General features: G+C 43.9%; 2 protein-coding genes across 3 annotated transcripts in view; both read right to left on the reverse strand.

The window, feature by feature from the left end:
* The window catches only part of epb41a (erythrocyte membrane protein band 4.1a), a 40,172-nt gene extending 36,980 nt beyond the window's left edge, over positions 1-3,192 (reverse strand). The window contains exon 1 of the mRNA XM_062487126.1: positions 3,005-3,192. The gene's annotated coding sequence lies outside the window, so the exon portion shown is untranslated. The remainder of the gene's footprint in view (positions 1-3,004) is intronic.
* Positions 3,193-5,311: 2,119 nt separating this feature from the next.
* Positions 5,312-9,068, reverse strand: ccn2b (cellular communication network factor 2b). 2 transcript variants are annotated; one of them, XM_062487140.1, is made up of 5 exons: positions 8,756-9,068; positions 7,814-8,030; positions 7,377-7,628; positions 6,869-7,122; positions 5,312-6,730 (listed from the first exon to the last, which is right to left on the reverse strand). In XM_062487140.1, the coding sequence occupies exons 1-5, from the start codon at positions 8,807-8,809 to the stop codon at positions 6,425-6,427; spliced, it is 1,083 nt and encodes a 360-aa protein (XP_062343124.1). In that variant the 5' UTR covers positions 8,810-9,068; the 3' UTR covers positions 5,312-6,424. The 2 variants fall into 2 exon arrangements, with proteins under 2 accessions (XP_062343124.1, XP_062343125.1); XM_062487141.1 differs by having other exon boundaries at positions 6,869-7,080; positions 8,756-9,064.
* Between the last annotated feature and the right edge of the window lie 13,405 nt (positions 9,069-22,473).

The raw sequence follows: 22,473 nt of genomic DNA on the forward strand, positions 1-22,473 counted from the left end.
CTGAATATTGTAGCCACCTTCTTTCTCTAGTTGCTGTTGAATATACCAGCTTTGCCAGCCATTTTACATTTCATCCAGAATACATTATTTGCTTTTTGTGATCTTAATAACCTATGGCTCCTTATCTGTGTTGGGCTTTTGTTCTCCTGGACATTGACAGGGAAGTTAAGGTTGAGAGGACTGAGCACCTGTCTGGTTCGAAAGACTGGCTGTGGCAGAAACAGCCCAATAGGCCATGTGTCTCTTCACCTGGCAACCACAACAGAGGTGGATCCATTCATTGTGACAACTGGAGTCCCCTCAGGGAGGCAGTGTGTGTTATGATGATGACGATGTGGTATCAAAAATGTGTGAGTTACAGACAGACTACCATTTGAACATAGGTGCAATTTTGTCTGACAGAAGTGCCTTGAGCTCATCTCTTAAAACCATGAAAGGAATTGGAAACCCATCTGATAATGGTACAGCTCTGGAAGTAAACAGACTGAGGAGGAAATGTGTCAAAGTAGCCAAGAGGGTGGAAGAACTACTTCAGCAATTTTTTACAGTACATTACTCCTAGTCTACACTATTTTTAATACGCCTTTTTCCACACAGTGCTTCCTGAAACAGCATGCACTAAGAAAATCAATTGAAAGCAAATAAGTACTTTCCCCTTCCACACATTGTTTTATGCATTTAGTGAACAACTGTGCTGCTTAAAAGAATCACACACACAACATTCCATGGCGTGACAACAACAACAACAACATAGCATTATTCTGCCATTTTAAATCCCAGCAGATGTAACAGAGAATATGAAATACTCACCCCATATAGTTCATTGGTCCAGGAGGAAACAGGGATATGAGAAAAAAAGAAAACTAGTGTCAGTGAAAACACACAGGATTACAAACACCGTAGCACAATAGCAACGTGATGGTGTTACTTACCATCTAACAAAGGCAGATTTTCATTCCATTTGTTTGACCCTCCTTAATGTTCTAGAACGTTAACATTGGATAATGACCTTTTAGCATGCTGCAGCTAAGTTTATCTTTAACATTATCTATGATTGACTTCCTTTCTGTAATTCTGTGAAATATTTGATTATATCTCAATCCAATTGTATTGCGGTTATTTTATAGTCGGATTTCAGAGTAAAGGGTATGTGAGTTAATTTCAGCATGTGTAGGCGACGAAGGATTACAGGGAAACAGGAAGATACATCCTCTTAATGAGATAGCCCAACACAAAAAGAGATGAAGTCCCATCTCATTAGAAGAGCTAACTTTAACCTGATTAATCAGGGTTGCAGAAAAATAGAAGGCCGCTCTATAAATACTTTGACTTGGTCTTATCGCACACTGGCAGTGTGTTCAATATTTAATGTTCACTGGAATGGAATCTAATTCCAATTACGTTCAAGACAGGCTCATGTTTCATCATGTCGGTGGCAAATATTCTTACTGTCTCCAGCTCAGCACTCCCACAGTCCCCATCGTTCTGCAAAGCTCCATCTCCTGGTGTTAATGGATAAAGTGACATGATGTAGGCCCTTATGCCAGCTCTGCCGCCCCAATGAGAGTGCGAGCATTGGAGCATTAATTGTCGATACATGGCCTATACCATTGGAGAGGGAGTTTTCTCTGAAGCATCTTCCGATGAGGATTTGGACAGAATGAGAACCTTAAACCAGTGGAAGGTCTAAATAGTTTTTTTTATCCATTCATTACATTAGCATGGGTTGGTCAATATTGTGTGAGGGCTGATATGTCTATAAGCTAGGTGAATTGCTGTGTAAACAGGAGAGTGTGACGATGTAAAGGTCCTCTGACTCAAAACACTCACGAAGGGCAGAGAGTTCAGGTGGCGCTTAGTCCACACATACCCATGTGTTTAGAAAGCTTTGATCTATCGGTTTTTAGCTGCAGTGACCACAACACTCAAGGGTTTGGGACCACACACAATGTTTTTGGATAATCCATAAGGTCCGCCTAGGCAAGACATATGTAATTTCAGGTACGATGTAATATATAGGATTGTAAAAAATAATGCATGCAAGAGATTTGGGGATGGTATTTCACTGCCTATTTCTGAAGTTAGAACTAGAGGAGTGTGTGGATGGTGAACTATTATGGTTGTTATACACCTCACCTGTTATGTGAGATTAAATTATATATTATTTAAAGCTAATACATGTATTACAACCCCACCTCTCAGGAGATGTGCAAATGCAGCGGCCAAATTATGAGACACTGACCTAGGTGTGCATGAGTGTCGTACTTTTTCGATGCTACAGAGTAATGCCTCATCAATAGATCATCCCCAATGTTAATGTGTTCAGTGTGTGTCAGTGGTGTTTGAGGGAGGCGGGGGTGCTTGCGTTCGCAGAAACTGGTACCTTCTGGTAAACTCAGCAGCGTCCTCACTGTATCTATGCACATCCCTTTGCGCGCGGTTTGCAGATACCAAGTCGACAACTAGTGGCGCGTGCCATACGTAAAGATTAGCATATTCAATGAACAAATGGAACAATTGTTGAAATGTTACATTTTTCGGTTAGTATTATGTAGCACATAAATCTGTGAAATTACAACTCTGTCACTCAAAGTTAAAAATGTAGCATGACGGTCGGTGTGAAGTGCGCGCTTTCATCTTGCCGGTTACGATAATCTATTTCAAAGGCTAATCCACTTTAAATCTTATTCACTCCCGTTTTATTTAGCGTTAGTTCCACGCGCTGGCCCACCTGACGGGCTACACCTACAGTTGCTGACGACAGTACAACAAACTATGACATGAAAAGATTGTCATGACTATTTACATCGCTGAGAGACTGCAAAGACTGTACATTATTTTGTACATGGGCCTAGATAATAAAATGAATACACTGCGCCACTGCTTCAAAATAAATACTAACATTTACCAAGCAACCACCACCCCAGGCGTGATGGAGAAACAGTCAAAACATCATTTCTGGCGGAGCCTATGCAGCTGACAGTTAGAGCTTCTTTAGGTTTACCTGAGAGGATGACAGCGCGTTGTTGTCTTCAGTTCTTGCTCATCAGAGGGCCGTGCAAAATACCCTTACGTGTCATAGGGGCTTCTCATACTGTATGTCCCGTCTCGCACACAACCTTCCTCCGTCAAAAAACGTCACTGTGGTGAGAAAAAATGGGGATTCGCTCAGCCTACAGTTGCGTGCGCGACTTCCATTTACCCGCCTCTGGATGAAGACGATTGGACCAAAGCGCGTGATCTCAGGTACAGTGCACTATCAATTAGGTTTTCTCCACTGTGGCATTTATCACATTTATATCAGGTTGAGCGTTTTTATTTATTTACTTTACCCCATATGACCTGGACATAAATCTGTTTCTTATATACTAGTGTAATAATTGGACCAATACGCTGTTCCTATTGGTCCAGAAGACGTTCTCAAAATTTAATAATACCGTTTATATACCTCCTGAAAGTTTGCAGAGGTAAATAAACGTTTTTACGGACCTAGCAACAAGCGATTGCCTTGGAGATGTAGCCATTGACCTTAACAACGTGGCATCTGCTCGGCAACAAAGTAGCCTAAATTGCCCCCCAAAAAACTAAAACAACCAAATATGGTTTCTGCACAGGTCTGCAAACGCCCCTCAATCGCTTCCCGTTCGGTGTAGGTTGATGGACAACGGAGCAATTGAACATGTTTATGTGATTGAATCTTTCTTTCAACTTATAGATTTCACTTTAATGGAGGTTAATTAGTCTTTTTTTTTAACCAATATTATGCTATGATAATATAATCCTGTCATCTTTGCACATGCAACCATTCAATTATTCTGGTATATTTTCTTGTGGCTTCCCACTCCCCAGAGTTGAACCAATACTTTGGTAAAAGGTTAATGTAGTCACTTTCCTATGAGCAGTTTAATCATAGGAAAGGACTGCCTAACTGACTGCCCAAATGTCAGGTGGTGGCTTTGGTCCTCTATGCTAATCTGTCACACACAACCATATAAAGTTTGTCCTTTGACCTCAGGCTACTGGTGTCATGTACTTCATTTTTGTGTCTTCTGTGATGATGCATGAGGATTGGCCGCTATAATACATTAGTTCTCACAGAAAACTCCACATTCACCTCCCACAGATAAGGTCAGTGACTGCTATTGTGTTGTTCGTTCCCCATCATCATTGCTAATGTGCCACTTGCAGTACTTCACACAACAGTATGAACTAAATGAAAACAGACAAAAATGGCCATCAAAAAAGCACATCTTATAACTACAGAACTATGAATGTTTTATTACTGTGTCTGTTACTGTTTTGACTGTGTTTTCCAGATGTATGTTTTATTTTTACCAAACCTAAAGTCCAGTAGAGCACAGTGTGTTTCTGTGTGTGTGTGCGTGTGTGAGACCGTGTGTGAGAGCGTGTGCGCATGGAAGTGAGTGTTTACGGCTATTCTTCTCTATGTATACGTAGAAAAGTTTTGTCTCATGCAAAGACATTTCCTTTCCCCCATGCAGCTCCTCTTGGGGATCTCGTCATCTGAAAATGCTGCATTGCACTGTGAAGTACGTCACAGAAACACAAGCACGTCTACTCATACTGTACACACGGGCTTGCATATCCATGCAGATGGACCATGCCGAAAAGGAGACGCAGTAAATGTATGAGATCCGAGGGCCAGCCCTCATGCTGGTGTTTATCTGCTGGCTGAGATAGGGTCTTGAGCTGCAGAGATACACCCACTCTGCAGATTAGCTCCCCAGAACTGGCTGTCTGCCTGCCTGCAAGCCTCAGCTACTGATAAGGGGGAACTGCAGTGCTGTTGTGCCTCTCATACACAGACGTGCAAGCTTAGCAGCTTATCAAGTCCTTTTTCATGTGCTCTGTAATGATTAACCCACTACGCTTTATGGAAGGTTTACTTCCTGTCTTGACACAGCACAGGATATGTCCAATCCTCTATGAAAGTATTCCATTCGAAACACACACTGTACATTTTGGATTATTATACAGCTTTGAATTATAAAAATTGCTGTGTCATTTTGAAACTTTCCAATATATGTTCTAAAGCGCTTTTGAGGTTTCTTTTATATTTTTTTCTTAATTTTGCTTGTTTTCCCTCAACTTCACTGAGGGTTTAGGTTGGTTATCTGTTTGATCTGTGGGAAACTAAACTCTCTGGGACATTTTATGCAAAGGCTATGCAAAAGATATTTAATCTGATTTGTGCATGAGGATAAAAGATTAATAAAGATAATAATATCTGAGATAGACTGCTGATAGCTACTGTTATAATTCACTTATTTATAGACAAGATGCACTAATGTATAAAAAAAATATAGAACTTCTTTATTGGAAATAGATGAAAGTGCAACAAATAGGAACTCACTTGTATCTTAGCCAGGCGGCTACAGTGAAAAACAGTATGATACAGTACAAAAACAACTACAACATTGTGTTAAACAACAGTTACATAAATTATAGTACAAAACTGTACACAGTCTTACAGTATTTACACATGGTGTATTCGTCAAATGCCGAATTTCTATTATTTCTACCTTTTCTCTTTAAATAAACAATAAAAAACATTCTTAACAATAATTATTCAGCCGAGCCACACTGTGTGTGTTTGTAATGTAGGTATTTTGACCTTACTGCGAGGGTGTGATTAGGGGTGGACAAAACAAGTTAAAGAGAGACCCAAGCTCTTACATAAGACCCCTTGAACTAGACAGATTATGTCAGTGGTCACCTTTTGACCTTCAACAAATAAGGAGACTCAATGATTAATGATAGGTGTGTCCAAATAACTAAATACTAAAGGATAAACATGAAAAACAATTTATGTCAGGTGTACACAGTAATACACATTACCTCAATAATGTAAATCCGAATACATATTCTAAGAATTACTGTATCATAAACTGACACTGATACTAAACAGATTTGCAACCCTAAATGTCTTATTTTCAGAACATTTCATGTCAAAATGTGACATTTGTGCCCCCCCCCTCCTGCCTCCCAGTCTACAGCTGTACAACCATATCGTCATCCCATGGCACTAAAGCAGTGCGTGAGATATTCTGTATCCTATAAGATCTGGTAAGTGTCTCTACACAGAGTCCTTCAGTGCGTCAAGTCAGCCATACAGCATATCTGTGTGTGCATACATACGGGCAGACCATTCAAAGAACCAAATTACTTTAGAGCTGCGCGTTAAACTAAAAATCTAAAGAACAAAAGGAAAAACAAAAGGTATCATTCTCAAGCTCTACTACTTCATATCCGAAAATTAAACACATTCTTCTTTTCAGTCTTACAACTAGGTTGACGTGCATGTGGATATCAGGGAGAGATGAGGGATCCAGAACTCCAGCAAGCTGCCTGTGAACGGATTAGTGAAGGGAGAGAAACTGTGTGTGTTGACAGGCCCTTTCCTTCACATGTCATTGTCATAGTCCCCTATCATTCGGCGTGTGTGTGAAGCGAGAAAAATATCATTGTCACGTGGGCAGTCGTGATGACAGGAGCAGGTCTTAATGAACATCATCTTCCGTCGGAAGGAGTCCCCCTCTGGGCAGAGAAACTCCACCTCAGCAGTGACGGTGGTGTGGGGAGTGCAACATCGTCCGTCCGTACACACCCCACAGAACTTGGGCTTGTAGACTCTGGTGCTGCTACAACCGGACAGCTCGAAGCGCATGCCACGGTGGGTCTTAGGTGTCCGAACACACTTCTTCCCCTTCTGTGGACACACACAAAAAGTCCAGAATAACTGCTATGGCCAGTATTTCCACACACCCCGAATGGCATGTTATGCCAAAAAATAATGGTCCTGTCGTGAAATATAGATTCATGTTGTTGATGGTTGGTATCTTCTTACCTTGATGTCCTTTTCCTGCTCCACATGGCAGGGTCGGATCATGCAGATACGACTCTGCCTTTCTAGCTGACACTGCTCGTTGTCATTGGTTACTCGGGACGACACGCCCATACCACAAGTGGCTGAGCATTCACTCCACTCAGTGGTTTGAACAATGCAGTTTTCCCTGGGGCTCTCCGGCACCGGTCCATGGGCTGACACCTCCCTGTAGACTGATAGAGGGGAAGAGGAGACCAAGGGGTGAATCTCAGGTCCTGATAGTGGAGGAGAGACAGGGGTTCAGTGGTGAAAAATAGGAGGGATGGAGGGAGGGATGGAGAGATAAGGGAGGGAGTTAGAGATTTGGTAAAGAGAAGGCATAGAGAAGAATATAAAATTAGGAATATTTGTCAGGAAGGAAATTATTAGATTTAGTTTTGAGAGAGAGATAGAGATAGTAAAAGACAGATAAAGCAAAGAGAGGGAGATAAAGAGTAAAGAGAGAGGAGAGAGAGAGAGGCAGGCTCACCAGCCATGGCTGACTGGAAGTGGTGGTTCTGGGGGGTCTGGTCACACACCCATTCCTCGCAGCACTTGCCAGGGATCTGGATGCGACGAGGGTACGGGCAGTCAGGAGAGGGCAGGCGCACGTCACTGGCACAGGTTGGCACACAGCCAATCTCGCCGTTCATGCAGACGCAGTGGTGCTTGCAGCTGGGCTGGAAGGTGTCTCCACTGCGATAGATCACCCCTCCCAGGTCACATGTCTGGCCCTCCTGGGCTAAACACACAGGACACAGTCTTTAGTTCCAAAGCTTTTTGTCAAATTCAGTCTTAATCCCTCAATGTTCAGCATGTGTACAATAGAAATTGTGTAGAATTAGAATTGGGAAATGACAAGACTGTGAAGTTACACGTAGTGTCTTGTTCCCACAAACTGAACAGCTTGTTAACTAACTAACTCACCCATGCAGATTCCAGTCTCGGTATCACTCAGTACAGAGTAGTCACAGTAGAGCTCCTTGTGGTGGTCGCAGGGCTCCAGGAGGGAGCAGGGTTCGTCCGCCTGCCTGGCACACACCTTACAACAGCCACAACCATCCAGAACCAGGCTGGTGCCAAACGGGCATGGAGGGGGGTCCATGAGGCAGTCACAGGGCTGGAAGCAGTCCTGTGCCATTGTCTGTAGATATGAAACAAACGAGAGAATTATTGCATGTAGATTCTATGATGTTAGATTTTTGGCCACTAGTAATAGCTCTTTACTGCCACAAGACGGAGACACTGCACTGGATTTCAGGGAACAAGCCCACCTGGATTTCCGAGATAACTATTCCTATGGTGAGGTAAGAAATACTTTCCACCTCTCAGCATCAAGATATTGGATATGAAAACACTGAATGATTAAATATCTTTTAGACCTTTGTTAGTCCTGATTAAATTCATACATTCCTTTTCATACATGTATCTTCACATGTATTTAAATGCATTTTAATGAAATCTCAACATGAAGATGGGTAACTGGGAGTCACATTAGTTTAACTGGTGTCATAACTAATATACCGGTAAACTCATTATGACATGCGAGGACTCCTTACTCAAAGCAGAAATTCAGGGATACCCTGCTTCTACTACTGTTCTATCACGAGGTGCTGTGGCTGTACTCACAAGACCACACCTCCTTTGGAATGTTTTTAAGATCAGAATAGTGCACACTGCGTTCCCTATTCCTAACATGGGCTACAATAACCTAAAGAGTCCATCTGCAAAATAAGAAGGATTTCCGTGACAACAAGACATTAGAACAAAGGCAATCTTATTTTTGTGCAAACCAAGTAAAAATTATTAAATTACATTGACATTACATCATTGTTATTGGAATACAAATTGTTGATCTAAAAGACTTACCGTGGAAACGATTAGCAGAAGAAGACAAATTCTAGCAGTAATTTCCCCAGACATGATGCTTAAATTCAACAGCGTGCGCACTCCACACCTTTGTTTTTGTTCAGTTAGCGAGACTGCAGTTCCCTTTTCTTGCGGTTAGCGTCGTTCAGTTTATGCACAGCTGCAGCTCGAGGGCTAGACTGAGGCATGGAGGGAAGACCTCTGGTTTAAATACTCTGCGAGTGGGGTGTAGCCGAGGACGCATGGCTATGCCACGCGACTCACAAGGGTGAAAATATTCAAATTCCAGATGGCTTTCCTAATTCCACAGAGTCAGAGGCGAGCTGTTTCTACAGACATTCCCCTTAATCAAGCCACTGTGTCAAATTTCTCATTTAGAAACAAGTTATAAATGGGGTATTTGGTGGGGTATTTGCATGCCCTGAACAGCGTGAACTGAAAACGTCGTCTGAGAACTTTGGTGTATGTGTGGCTCCACAGAATACACACCGAGTCAGGGCATCCTTTTGCCAAATAAAACATAAAGACTTCTGTTTAGTTTATGGGTTAAGTTCACGACGAACTCAACAGTTATGAAACTAAGTACACAATGTCATTTTTTCTCATGATACAAACATCACACAATGTACCCAGACGCGTTTTAATCATACCGTTGTCTGAAGGTGATTACAGGTGCCGAGTACAGACACAACAGGGAACAACAACAGGGATCATAATGGTACCTTAGGGGGTAGGACTGTCTGCAGATGTTGAATATTGGCTGCAATTATAATGATGTTTCTTTTTTCTCTCACACTCTTATGTACTTCCACACACAAGACACTAGGACTAGATACTGTTTTAACATGCTCCATAGTAATAATGTGTTCATTTAGCTGACACTTTAATCCAAAGTGACATAGGCCTACAGGGATATTTGAGTGATACCAAAACCCTCAATTAAAGTATGCCATTTGTATCCTCAGGATACACACTTTGTGTATTATCTGTATGATGGACAGACCTGGAACATCAGCAAAAGAATGCAGCCCCTTCAGAAAAATTATGCAACAGCTAGCCTATTGCTAAGAAAATTACAAATGCTAGTCAAGCATTTTTTACAAATGCTAATCAAGACAAAACTTGGGGTAAAGCTAGAGTGGTAATCTTTCATGATCAAAGCTGAGTATTAATACAATCCTCTTCAGAGATGGGGTGGGGGGAACTGTGGGATCTGTTACGTCAAAACAGGATAATTGAAAGTCAAGAACAGCCTGTGCACTCTTCACTGTCAGGTGTTAAATAGAAAACACACATGGGGAAAATGTCAATGTTGTTTTTGTTCTGTTGTTTCTCCAGCTCTTGCCTCGCTAGCAGCTATTTCCTTGGGAATGCCAGTGCCATGAAATTTCTGTGTGTCTACCTACAAAGTCAAGACGTTCTGTTTGCCCAAACGCCAAAGAGAGCATAATCACAAAAGAGTTCATAATTGCCAAGATAATGAACATGTTGCTAATAATGATCCAGCTCTTCCACCCCTGTCTCTGTCTCTGTCTCTCTCTTCTTGTTTTTGTATTCCTTTTATATTTTCTTGCAGTTCTCTCTTGGTTGGGACCTAGAAGTGTCAGAATGTGACAGTGGGCAGAGTGCCGCCTGCTCCTCAGAGTTGGCTGGAGGAAATCGTGCCTTGGCAACGTCAGGACTGGGCTTACAGTTGAAACATGTACATAAGTTCAAAACACAACCGTTACTAAGGAGTGCCGTAAATTCTCAAAACTGTGAAAGTGTGGAGAGCATTAAGGCGCCTAATTCAGTCCACCTCTTAATCCAGTGGACTGATGCCATGCAGAGGCAAACAAGCACAATTGTTGGGTCAATGTCGCTGTATTCAGTGAATACTGTGTGATGTAATATTATTGTGCCATGTTGCAAGATTAACATAGCACATTAGTTGAGCGGACACTGTTATCTAAAGTGGCGTAAAGTACAGGGGAGATTTGAATCTGTGACTTCTTTATCTGCAGTCAAATGCTCTACCACTCTGCTTGACTGGACTATCACTGAGCTATATCCACACCCATACCCACACCCAACATACCTGCACATGACAAAAACAAAAGTCCAGCAGTTATTCATTGTTTTGAAAAAGGTCAACTCTGTGTTTTACGTGTGACTCTGCTTTGATTGCAGTGTCCATGTTATTCTGTTCTGTGTCCTTGTTGATGCTACTATGCACGACTTGTTGTTGTGGTACCATACATGACCACAGGGTGGCCTGCATCACAACAAAGCCTGATGAGAGAGAAAGGCAGAGACTTGTGTCTTTAATGTTTGAAGTGTGTTGACAACCGTTATTATCTGAATATTGGATTATTGCAATGTATTGTTTGCACTTAACTGTCAGCCAAGGTTTTTTGTTTGTTTGTTCTTTTACAAAATACTTAATCGACCTCTTTCCTGTCAACAACTATGTTATGAACACTAGATAAAAACAGGTGTTCTGCTTCAAAGAGTTATTACAGAATGTGCAGACGTAATTGCATCCTGTATTATTATTAACGGTGCATATGAGTAAAGGTGTTTCACTGGCTTTGCTCTCAACCTGATGCTTTTGGCCACCACAGTCCTCTGATGACTCACTCCAGCCATCAGCCAAAGCCACACATGTACTAACTGCAACCAAGCCACTCAGGGTCTGGAACAAGACCATTCATCACAAAATCAACACTTTTACAACTGCCTTGCAGATCACTGGCTAGAGAACCCTTCAAGGACCTGAGATTTTTTACACACTGACACTGCAAGCTCTGCTGTGAAAAAAAAATTAATCAATCGAAACATTGCTGAGATGTCAGACATCAACATCCTCTGAGATCCAGCATGCATGGAGTACCAGGTCTTGTTTCACAGATGTTGTGGAAGGGCCGGGAGGTTGGCTTATTGGTCGTTTCCTGCTTGATCTCCTGTCGAGGGGAGAGATGGAGAAGGGGTCATGGCCCCTCATAGCCAACCTTCCTTTCCCAGCACAAAGCGCACTCTTTTATCTCAGCTGACTCGCATTTCCTGCCCGATGACCTCACCTGTTAGTGCGCTGACCAGTGTTATTAGAGAAGGATTAGCCAGGGAGTGTAGAGCTGAGCATGAGGGCTGCGGTGCGATCGGGGCAAACTGATTACACCGGGTAACTTTCCTGCTGAGATGTCAGAAATTGAAGGTGGGCCTCGACCATCAGTTTCCTTCACGCCTGTTACCTTGAACCGATACAACATCAAGGATTTTTGTTGCTCATCATCGGCTCCAGTATTTGCTCTACCAAGCTGTGTAATTACAGTAGACAATGTTTAGTGCATCATATGGAGGGGCCGGGGACACAGGGCCCCTTTCAATCAGCGGTAACATTGTCTATCTTTCATGTTCTGATTGGACACAATCGTGGTAGTAGTAAGTAAGGTCACAGAGTCTAACATAACAGTTATACTCAGTGGGAGGTCAGTCCTCAGGCCCTGGTTTCTCACCTCTGAACCCCATCAGGCCTCCCACAAACACTTTGGCTATCCAGGAGAGAAAACCCCCTCCTACAGCATGGATCAAGCCTGGTCTCCCAGACCCCAGACAAACCCTTTGAACCTTCGACATTTATGTCAATGTTTTTGCAACTGAGACTGAGATGTACAAAGCAGCTAAAATGGGAGTCAATCAGAAAAATACTGTATGCGGGATGTGAAAAAAGTATTCCTGCAAGCAAGGATTCAGTTTCTGCTGAGGTGATACAATCGCCTTTTTCTCACACAGTACAATCTGGAACCTTGCTCTCCTCCTCCAGACGTTAGTTCAACACTTTAATCTTACACTATATCCGCCTATTTATTTTCCCGTCTTTCCCGCGGGACAGTTGCCCTGTAAACCCCCCTCTGTCTCCAGTCCCTTGGTTAAGCATTAGGGTTGTTCCCTCATGCCCACCTCATATCCTCTGACATCAAAGTGAGGCCCTGGCATGGAGGCTTTACCGCTGTTTCTGAGCCTAATGAAAACAAGACTCACACCGGATTCCCCCTTCACTCGCCTGATCCCCCTGTGGGAATGTTGTCGATGACTGTGCCTATGCAAGCACCTGTTCCCATATCGCACCACCATTGCAGAGCACTCAAGACTGACGACAGCCGCTTACTTCATCTCTGTCAGACACGTTAGGCCCCGTTCAACCAAGAATCATCGTTTTTTTTATCTGTTCAGTCCGATGTTCTGGGTTCTGTTCGGTACTCCGTTATTGGCCCAGAAGAACTTTGTCTGCATCAATAACCAAGGGCTGTCTGACCCACCTAATTTTAATGAGAACACACTCATAAAAATAAGGACCCAAATGTATAGTTTGTATGAGATGGGTGGATCAAAGAAGTAAAAGATCGGCGTAAGCACAATATTGGCTCTTTTTTACACAAGGCCCTCTGGACTGGAAGGAGTGGGTGAAGAGATTGAAAACTTGCAAATAAAACAGTGATGAGATACAAAAAGCGTTTTAATGTTAAGTTCTGAAGCTCATTTATTTATATTAGTTTTTGCATTTTTTATTGTCACTTGAAAATTAATTTGCCAAAGGATATTCCTGATGAGCACTACCATCACATAAAGTATGGAGTAACCTTTGAGGACTCTGCAGTTGCTAGCATGGTAACTCAAAAAAGACAAATCACAGAGAATTCCTGCTCCTGAATAAGACTAATTGGAAAAAGCCCATCTTAACCAGTGGGAAAGCCTGTTAAAATACCAATGCCTACATTGCATAATGTGCCGTGATGCGGGTGGAGAGAAAGAGCACCGAAACAGAAAGGACTGTGAGTTTATGTGGTCTCCCTGTCCCCAGGACCTGCTGGGGTTACAAAACCAATCCTTCTTTTAATGAGGTGAGATGGGAGTCTAAAAATAGTCAGGGCTCCTGGACAGAGCTGCGCCGCTGCGTTCCGTCTCTGTTCCCTCAGGATGTTGTTGAAGTCTGGTACATTCCTCACACGCTTGGCCAGCCTTCATTTTGCCCTCCCCACTCTGTTTTTCCTCCACCTTCTCCTTGCCTTAAGGTTTTTGGAGAAGGGCTCTTTGTCCTATTGCTGTGGTAAACTGCTGTTCTGAGGCATCGTCTGGGAATAATGGAGACCAAGTACTAAATGACAGCTGACGATTTCATCCTGTTTCTCTCCGTTTAACATTGTTGTCATCATTGATGCACATGCAGCATAGCATTTTCTCATATGAGGTCTGCATCAGTGCATACTTCACTTTGTACTTCATCTCAAAGTTGCTATTTTTATCCAGCCTAATCAATTCACACACATGTAATTCGAAAGATAAATATGTGAGATGTTATTGTGAACCACTGATTTAGGATGGCCAGTCAGCACGTAATCTGCCTCTGTAGTTGCGTGGGGAGACAGAATGTCCGGGAGATGTCCACTCATTCCAGAACATCTGCTTGTCCTTTTGTGTAGCCCTGTCACAGGATGCAGGAATGACAGACAGGGGCTTCAGTCTGCAGTCCAGATGTTCCACCACTTACACAAACACACACACACACTGTTTTGTGTTTCCACACCTGCCCAGCCATACTTGCTGCTTGTCCTCCTAGCAGGTGAACCATGTCCTGCCTTCCCCTACCCTATGTATAGAGACGATGATATCCCTAACTGACCTTCTGGTCTATACATATCTCTTTGTTTACCTGGGCACTGACCCCTATACCACAATGGGTCAAACACATTCTGTCTTTCCCATTTTCAGTGAAAATATTCCAGTCCTTTCCTCCATCCCAAATTCCCAGGTCGGCACTTCCAGTAAACCTGTGTTTCATCAGCTGGGTCCGACCACCTTGTTAAAACATGGAACAGTGAATACCGGATTGTCACTGACACAAGTGGTTTACAATATTCGCTTCATCCCTTTGCTTTCCTATAATGTTCTTTTGTATGTGTGAAGAGAACATACAGAAACCCTGCTGTGTGTACAGTGTGTGGTACTTACTGTATACATTCTAGATAGTGTGTAAAACAATTACCGGTACATGTAAAACTCTGCATGGGTACATGGGAGATTGAATGATTTTTCGAATATTTTGGATCTACTAAACTCTCATTGTTTGGTGGCCTTTCAAAGGCAGCTGAAGGCCAGGTCTGCGTTTGTGAGGGAGGTGAAGGGAAGTTCTGCATAGCTTTTATAAAATAAAAAAGTGAATTATGAAGCTTGAAATGAATGTTCTATTCCTGTGGGGGAACCCCACCAAAACTCTGGGGTGGTCCCGCCAGTTTCGTGTCTGTGCAGAAACATGCGATATGACGTCAGGATCACCGTGGCTGTGGCTGGGAACCCTTTGGAGTCGTCCCTCACTCCCCAGTCTAGTAGGCTCGCCTCCTCTGTGTGTGCCATGGAGTTCTCATATACACTAAGCCATGGAAAGAGCTGGCTTGGCCCTGATTTATAGGACATTCTCCAGCCTTCGTGAAGGGAAATGGATAACTGCAAATTTTCTGGGGCGTGTTCGAATAATGAAAAGCTGAAGGAACATAACTCAGAATTGCTTGACCCAAGATTGACATGACCTTAATGGCAATCAGATTGGGAGCTCTTGCAAACTTTGCTGTTTGGGTTTGTTTAGATGTCTCCTCCCTGAGGTTGGAATGCAGCTTTAATCCAGCTGTCCAAAACTCCCCTCTGATCCCAACTGGTTCAGAACTTCTACGCTGACTCAGTGTTTGTCAAAGGTCTGTGGTTACCGTATCTCCCACTACGTTGGTGGCGGTAACCAAGGAGGGGAAGGAGGAGGAAACTGATATGTAATCCATTGAGATGCTGGCAAGGTTCAGTGACTCAGTCAGGAGTGGGGCTGCATCCTGGGGCTGTTCATCTCCCTACAGACATCCAGCCAACATCCGATGCACCATGTGGGAGCAGAGAGAGTCCCACAGAGTGGCAGCGTTCTTGTGGTCCTCCGTCATCTCTGATCAGAGATCTCTAATGGAGACAGCATGAGAAGGATTGGTGTGTATGAGAACACTGAAGGAAACGTGATGGATGGTGTTTGCAGGGCACTGTTTACTCACATGATTAACTGTGACTTGCATAAATGTAAGTGTTTAACTTGTGCTCCAACACACAGCTGTGTTTTGGGCAAGGAGGAGACGTTGATTTGTGAAATAACCTTGAGAAGAGGTCTGTCCGGAGCAACCAAGGTTCCAGCAACAGAAGAGCCCATGGCTCGTCGTTATTATTCTCTCCAACGCAGAATGGGAAATCCTATTTGAAACATATCATTGCTGTCTCAGCCCTGTTGCTTATTATATATTGTTCACCCACAGAAGTGTACTGTAACTGGAAGTGGTTCAGGGTTGTTCAAAGACACCGTTCGCTGCCATGGGCTGGATGAAGCACATTCAGTCGCAGTGTCAGCTGGACTCGGCAGTTCACTGAGTTAACTATAGACCCTTTCTGGAGACTATACAGCTGCAGTAAGTTCTGTAACCTGGTGTAGCCTAATTGAAAAAACCTTGGGATTATGAAAAGCTTACGTAAGGAGGAGACAGACAGTATGAGCCCCTAGCGAAGTACACAACCCGCCGCAGGTTGGCTCAGCACGCACGGCACTGCCTTGGGAAGGCCGGCCTTGGGCTCGGAGACTGTTTGCTGGACAGGCATGTTGTGGCGGGAGGGTGATGAAGTGCTTCTGTGCCAACCAAACTCAGGGCTGAGGGTGAATACAGGCTTCAGAGAACCATGGTCTGAATCATAAGACGCCTTCTGGTCTTTTGACTGCAACCCACCTCCCTTAACTGACAAGCACACACACATGCACACACACACCTCTGCAGTCCTTACCACTTGCACTACAGGCCACCCAATACCCCTGCTAAGCCAGTTCACGCAGAAAATGAAATGTGAAAAGTTACATTTCGTGTTATAAGAGGCATGCTCTAGCAGTGGATAGGATGCCATAAGAGTTTGAACCTGCTGTCCGTGAGACCTGACCCATAAACAAGGCTATAATAACAGACACAGGCAGGAGGGGCTTTTACTGGCGATGTGTTGGGATTTTACTGGAAATTGGCCTTTACAATTTTTTTCCTGTCTTGTTTTTCTTGACTGAATGAAAAAAAGGTTTGATTACTGTCACAGCTTATACTATTTACCGTAACATTATTATTGCACTAAATGCTTGATTAAAGAACTTTGGTTCATCCTGTTGTGTGTGTGTGTGTGTGTGTGTGTGTGTGTGTGTGTGTGTGTGTGTGTGTGTGTGTGTGTGTGTGTGTGTGTGTGTGTCTGTGTGTCTGTGTGTCTGCTCATGAGAGAAGATGTGTGTGCCAAATGAGTTGTAGCGTAGCAAGCTACAGCAGAAATTATTTGATGATTTGGCCTTCCTCCTCACACAGGTTATCATTGTTCCCAAATGGAAAAGGAGTATACTTAAATTAAATAGAAATGTAATAAATGTAAGCTTCATACGTTTTCATTACATAATTCTTTACTCAAATGAAAATTTACCTCAAGTGTGCTGATTTTGTATAATCACATTCTTTTTTAACTTTAACATATGTAAGTATGTTTGTACTTATACTTTATAAGAATACTTTAAGTATAATATAATTTTGCATCACTGCTTGGAGGAGTGTTCTAAAGAGTGACAGTCTAAATCTCAGTGATAATGCTGCAATGCTAGCAGGGGTTCACATATCTGTAGTTCTGTCTGCTCTGGTAAGGTGGACACAGTGTTTAATTAACCACTGTACTGAAGCACAGCTGGTAGTCACAGAGAGAGGCGAAATACAAATGTTAGATTAAATTTTTTTTCAGGTGGCTTAAATTTATTAGTGGCTCACTGTTCATTGTCGTTGATGGTTTGTTATTGATTCGAGAACCCTGGGGTCTTCTAAATATAGCAGCAGAGAATGGCACGATGCAATGACTGTCTCCAAACTAAATCTGGGGGTTATGCACAGCTGTTGTGCCCTCTCTAAAGAGCTCCAGCTGTATAAATGGATGGCAGAGTGTGTTTATGTTTGTAATGGAAAAAGACAACCTGTAAGTCAGGGAACAAAGCAGGGTTTACAGGCAGGTGCCTGACAAATGCAAAACGGAAAAAGACAGCAATTACCACATTCTGGCTCCTTAATGCGGAAAAGGACTTTGTTGTGAAAAATCACAGCCTTTAGGTCTGAATCTTACTGTGAGGCAACTTTTTTTAACTGTCGGTCTGTGTTATATTGAATGACAGATTGTGTAACGTACTCTGTGTGTATGTGCATGTGTGCATGAAGACATGCATGTGTTTGTGTGTTTGTGCTTTACTACACGTTTTTGGACGGGTACATATACGGAGCTGGGAGGCTTAAATCTCCAATTAGACATAAATACATGTATGTGTCATACAATTTACATTACTTCATTACTATACTACTTCCAAACTCTTCAGATGCTCCAGACGAACAGTCTTTACCTGGTTAAAAAAAGACAAATTGAACTAATAAAATAAGAAAGAAAAAAAATCGACAAGACTTTTGGAATGTTCTTTACTGCAGCCGTGGTTCTCGTTCAGGGCAGGAAGAGCCAGTCAAACCACAGGAATGCCAAGCACTACAGCAGACATGGTTTTCCACATGAGAATGAGAAAGAATGAGGGAGAAAGAGGGTGTGTGTGGCTGTGAGAAAGAGAGAGTGAGAGTGAGAGTGAGAGTGAGAGAGAGAGAGAGAGAGAGAGAGAGAGAGAGAGATAGATAGAGAGAGAGAGAGAGAGAGAGAGAGAGAGAGAGAGAGAGAGAGAGAGAGAGAGAGAGAGAGAGAGAGAGAGAGAGAGAGAGAGAGAGAGAGAGAGAGAGAGAGAGAGAGAGAGGGGAAGAAAGAGACAAACAGACATTATATGCGAGAATTGTGGAGTTTAATAGGACAAAAAAAGACAGGGAAAGCTAAAGACAGAAGCTTTCGCGTCACCAATGCTAATCAAAGCTCATTGCATCCCATTCATGTTGCAGGGAGTCGTCAGGTCTGTGGGCCATTCGCGCAGTTCACTCGGCATTCAGTCTGCTCAGCACCCTAGCAACAAGTGATGCACGTATTGACTACCAAAAATATGACTCCCTGAGGAGATATCTCAGATCTCGATCCAGACATCATTTGAGCGATGAGTGATGTGTCTGTCAGGCTCTCTGGGAGTAATCCCTGCGTCACTGCGAGTTCTCCTGCTGAGGCGATAATTACTATCATCCACACTCACACAAGCACATTGTTTTAATAGGCATGACGACACTCAACAGTTTTTTAGAGGGTACGAGCCACATAAAGACACTCAACACACGCTGAAGAAACAATTCGTGTCATATTAGGACGACTTTAAGTAGGATGTGCTCTCAGCCAGGGCAGATAAGGTCTGATAAAGGCCCACCAAGCCAAACAGTCGGTTCCCACCGAGTCAGGGACTGAACAGTGGTGGTAAGCCAAGAGCAGACGGCCGTGGTTCACGATAGCTAGAGCAGGAGGCTGTTTTGACTGCTGAGTGCTGGCAGCGGCTGCCGTGTCCCCTCTGGTTTATAATGAAGGAGCTCAGAGAGGAAATACCACTGGCACTGAGAGAGGGCAGGCGGGCGGGCGGGCGGGCGGGCAGACAGGCAGGAGGGCTCGGGGGTGGGCCTCAGTTGAGCAACTTTGAATAAAGAGTCAGAGCGTCACTCAGGAGCGATGAGGCCAGAGGAGCCGAGGGCAGGGGAGGTGGCGGACAGCGTGTGCTGCAAGCTGACAGACCTCAAGGACGAAGAAGGGGATTTTTTTTTGACCAAATCCCAAAGGTGCTCTGTGGAGACTGGGGTGGCATATCACATTGCCTCCTTCCCTCTCCTCACTCGATGTTCCCCTCTAAGCCATCTCACAGTTTCCTCAGAGCACATTCACACACACCCAAACTGGAGAGGCCCTTGAAGGCCTTCCAGCTTCAACATTTGGCCCGTCTGGAAGGAATTAAGAGGGGAAAAAGGTAGATGAGGTGGTCGGACCAATTTTCCCAGAGTCAGGGAGAGACACACCCAAATACTGCACCAAAGGTACCGTCCTCCATTCTCTTTCCAAATCACACCATCTTGTTCTCTTTCTATCCTGAACATGCTGTCTACAGTTCAAGCCTCTAATGGTCTTCCTATCCTTAGTCCTCTTGGCTATAACTCTCTCTGTCACCAGAAGCTCTTCTTATTCAGATCTTGGCTGTAGGAAGGCACTGGGACTAAAACTGAGTAACCCCCATACCATTGCCAGAAGTATCTCTTTCTCTTGCTCTTGTTTTAGTCTCTCTCTCTCTGTTTCTCTCTCTCTCTCTCTGCTGTCTCTGAGTAGGCTAGTCTGCCGGGGTAAGAATATCACACAGAGAGGCCAGCTGGCCCTGGATCAATCACCCATGCTGCCAGATAAGATCAAGAACATTTTATGTGTGTATTTGAGCAAGGTCCCCCTCCTGCTCTCTTGCTCACTCTCTCTTTCACTCCTTCTCTCTACCTACACGATTAATCACCTCTTTTCATTTGTGGACCTCATAAGCTTCTTGGCTTGAAACAGGTCTGTCGGAAGAACTTCCATGGTGTGGTAAGATGTAGGCTAGGCCAACAGAATAGTTGACACCAGCTGTGAGGGGCATGTTGATGCTGGGTTGCAACCAGGGTGAGACTGGGCTAGAACCAGGGTGGTAGTGAATTAGAACCAGGGTGGTACTTGACTGGCATTGAGTTCAGGATGGCCTTTTGACAGTGAACAATGCCATTCTCTAAATAGGCCTAGCACTGCGGTTTTTCAGACTGTCCATGTTGAGCACTGGGCAACATTACATGACAATTTGTCCCATCATGTGTGAGAACTTCTCTTGTTAAGGGATACAGCATGTTGTCACACTTCTCAACATCTATTTAATCAGTAATGACCGAATTAGTTGAGACTTTTTTTGTGCAACTTAACCGTATACATCAATAGTTAAATAGTTCTTGATGGATATTAAAATACAGAAAAATCTACACTACCAAAAAGTGTGACATTTTACCCTGGCCTCCCCCATGCCTTCATCCATATGTAAAAGTAATGTAAAGGTATGTAAGGCACTGGTTCATCCCTCAAGGTTAATATGAAAGTGGGGAATATTTAGGAAAAGGAAGGGAGTTCTGAGTGTAGACTTGGGACAGGGGTGTATCTGTCAGCAACCCGCGGAGCAGCCATGCTCTTTAACCTTTCCATTTATTCTGGGGGGGAGACAGCCTCTCTAGTGAATTGTTTGCCTTGATGCTTTGCATGCTGTTGTGGGAAGTCAAACCCATTTTGGGATTCCTACACCCACACAAGGACAAAGAGGGTAGGACACCCTCAAGCCTGAGGGAGGCCTTGAAGGCCAGGAAGAGAGGAAAATGTTGAGCATATCCACATGTGACATCATGTGGCATGGCAATGAGCAATGATGCCACACTACATAATCACAAAGCTGTCATAGACAGGGGCACAGCAACGTTTTGAAGCAAAGGGAAAAAGCATTCTCAAAGCTATTCAGAACACGGTGCATGCAACTGTGTGGCTGGGTGCCAGTCCCTCCTCTCAGTCTCTGGAGAAGAGAAAGTCTGTTTTACTTTTGTGGTCCACATTTAATGTCACATTATTCTTCCTTTTCTTACCCCGCAGGACCGATGTGATGGATGAATGCTGGTCCTGGATTTCAACCTGACAACAGGGGGTCCAAAAGACATGGAGCAAGGAAGCTAGGGAGCAGGAGATCAGATTCAGTTCAACAGCAACACATTTAGTCTGACTGCTGTGCATCCCTGATGTGATTCAGCCTCTCGGCAGGGAGGTGTGTGTGGGTCTTCTGGTTTTGACTGTGGCCTAGCTCCATATTAACCCCCTTTCTTCTACTAACCACTAACATTTACTCATTAGGAGCTGATGTAGAGAGTGTGCTGTCATTGGCCACAGATTAGTCAGTACGTGCCTACCACATTCAAAACAAAAACCTTTCCGTAAGGCTTTTCAAAAACACAAATGATTTAGCAGGTTGTGAAAACATGGTTAGGTTACTCACTCCCCAAGCACTGTTGTGCGTGTGTTCACTCAGCAAACAGGTACATTGTAATAGCAGAGGGGGACTGGGGACAACAGTGGGGGAACTGACACCCAGACTCCCACCAAATTGGTTGGAGTCGGGGTCAGAGGTCACCGGAAGATGGTGTAAGACATTACATAAGAGGGCCTGTGTACAATTGTAATGAATACTCAAGGAAAAGAAGGGGGGATAGAGGAGGAGATGGGGAACCATTAAGAAACCCTCCTGAGTCCCAGCTACCCACAATTCTATCCCATGTCAGGGTTCCCATCATCTCCTGCCTTGGAGAGATGGATAATATTCCATGGCGGCTGAGAGATCTGTGTCCTCATGGGGGAACCCTGGCATCTGGATCATGTTAGGGGGAATCTGTGTTGATCCGCCATAGAGAACGTGCCGGAAAAACAGCCCGACTGACCTGGCGAGCTGGTGAACCAGGGTTTAGGCTGCCTGGGCGTCTGGGGAATCCTGCTCCTGTCTCTGGCCAAAGGTTATTAAAGAGCTGGACATTGTTTCCATTGGGCTGGTGTGAGAACCTCCGGGGGTGGAGGGCAGAGGAATGGGGTCAGGGCTTGTGGCAAGAGACAGTGAAAACAGTGGCACCGCCACCCGCAGAGGGGGAAGCAGGGATGGATTGGAGTAAGCT

The sequence above is a fragment of the Osmerus eperlanus genome, chromosome 20 (genome assembly GCF_963692335.1).
Source record: "Osmerus eperlanus chromosome 20, fOsmEpe2.1, whole genome shotgun sequence".
Taxonomy (NCBI): Eukaryota; Metazoa; Chordata; class Actinopteri; order Osmeriformes; family Osmeridae; genus Osmerus; species Osmerus eperlanus.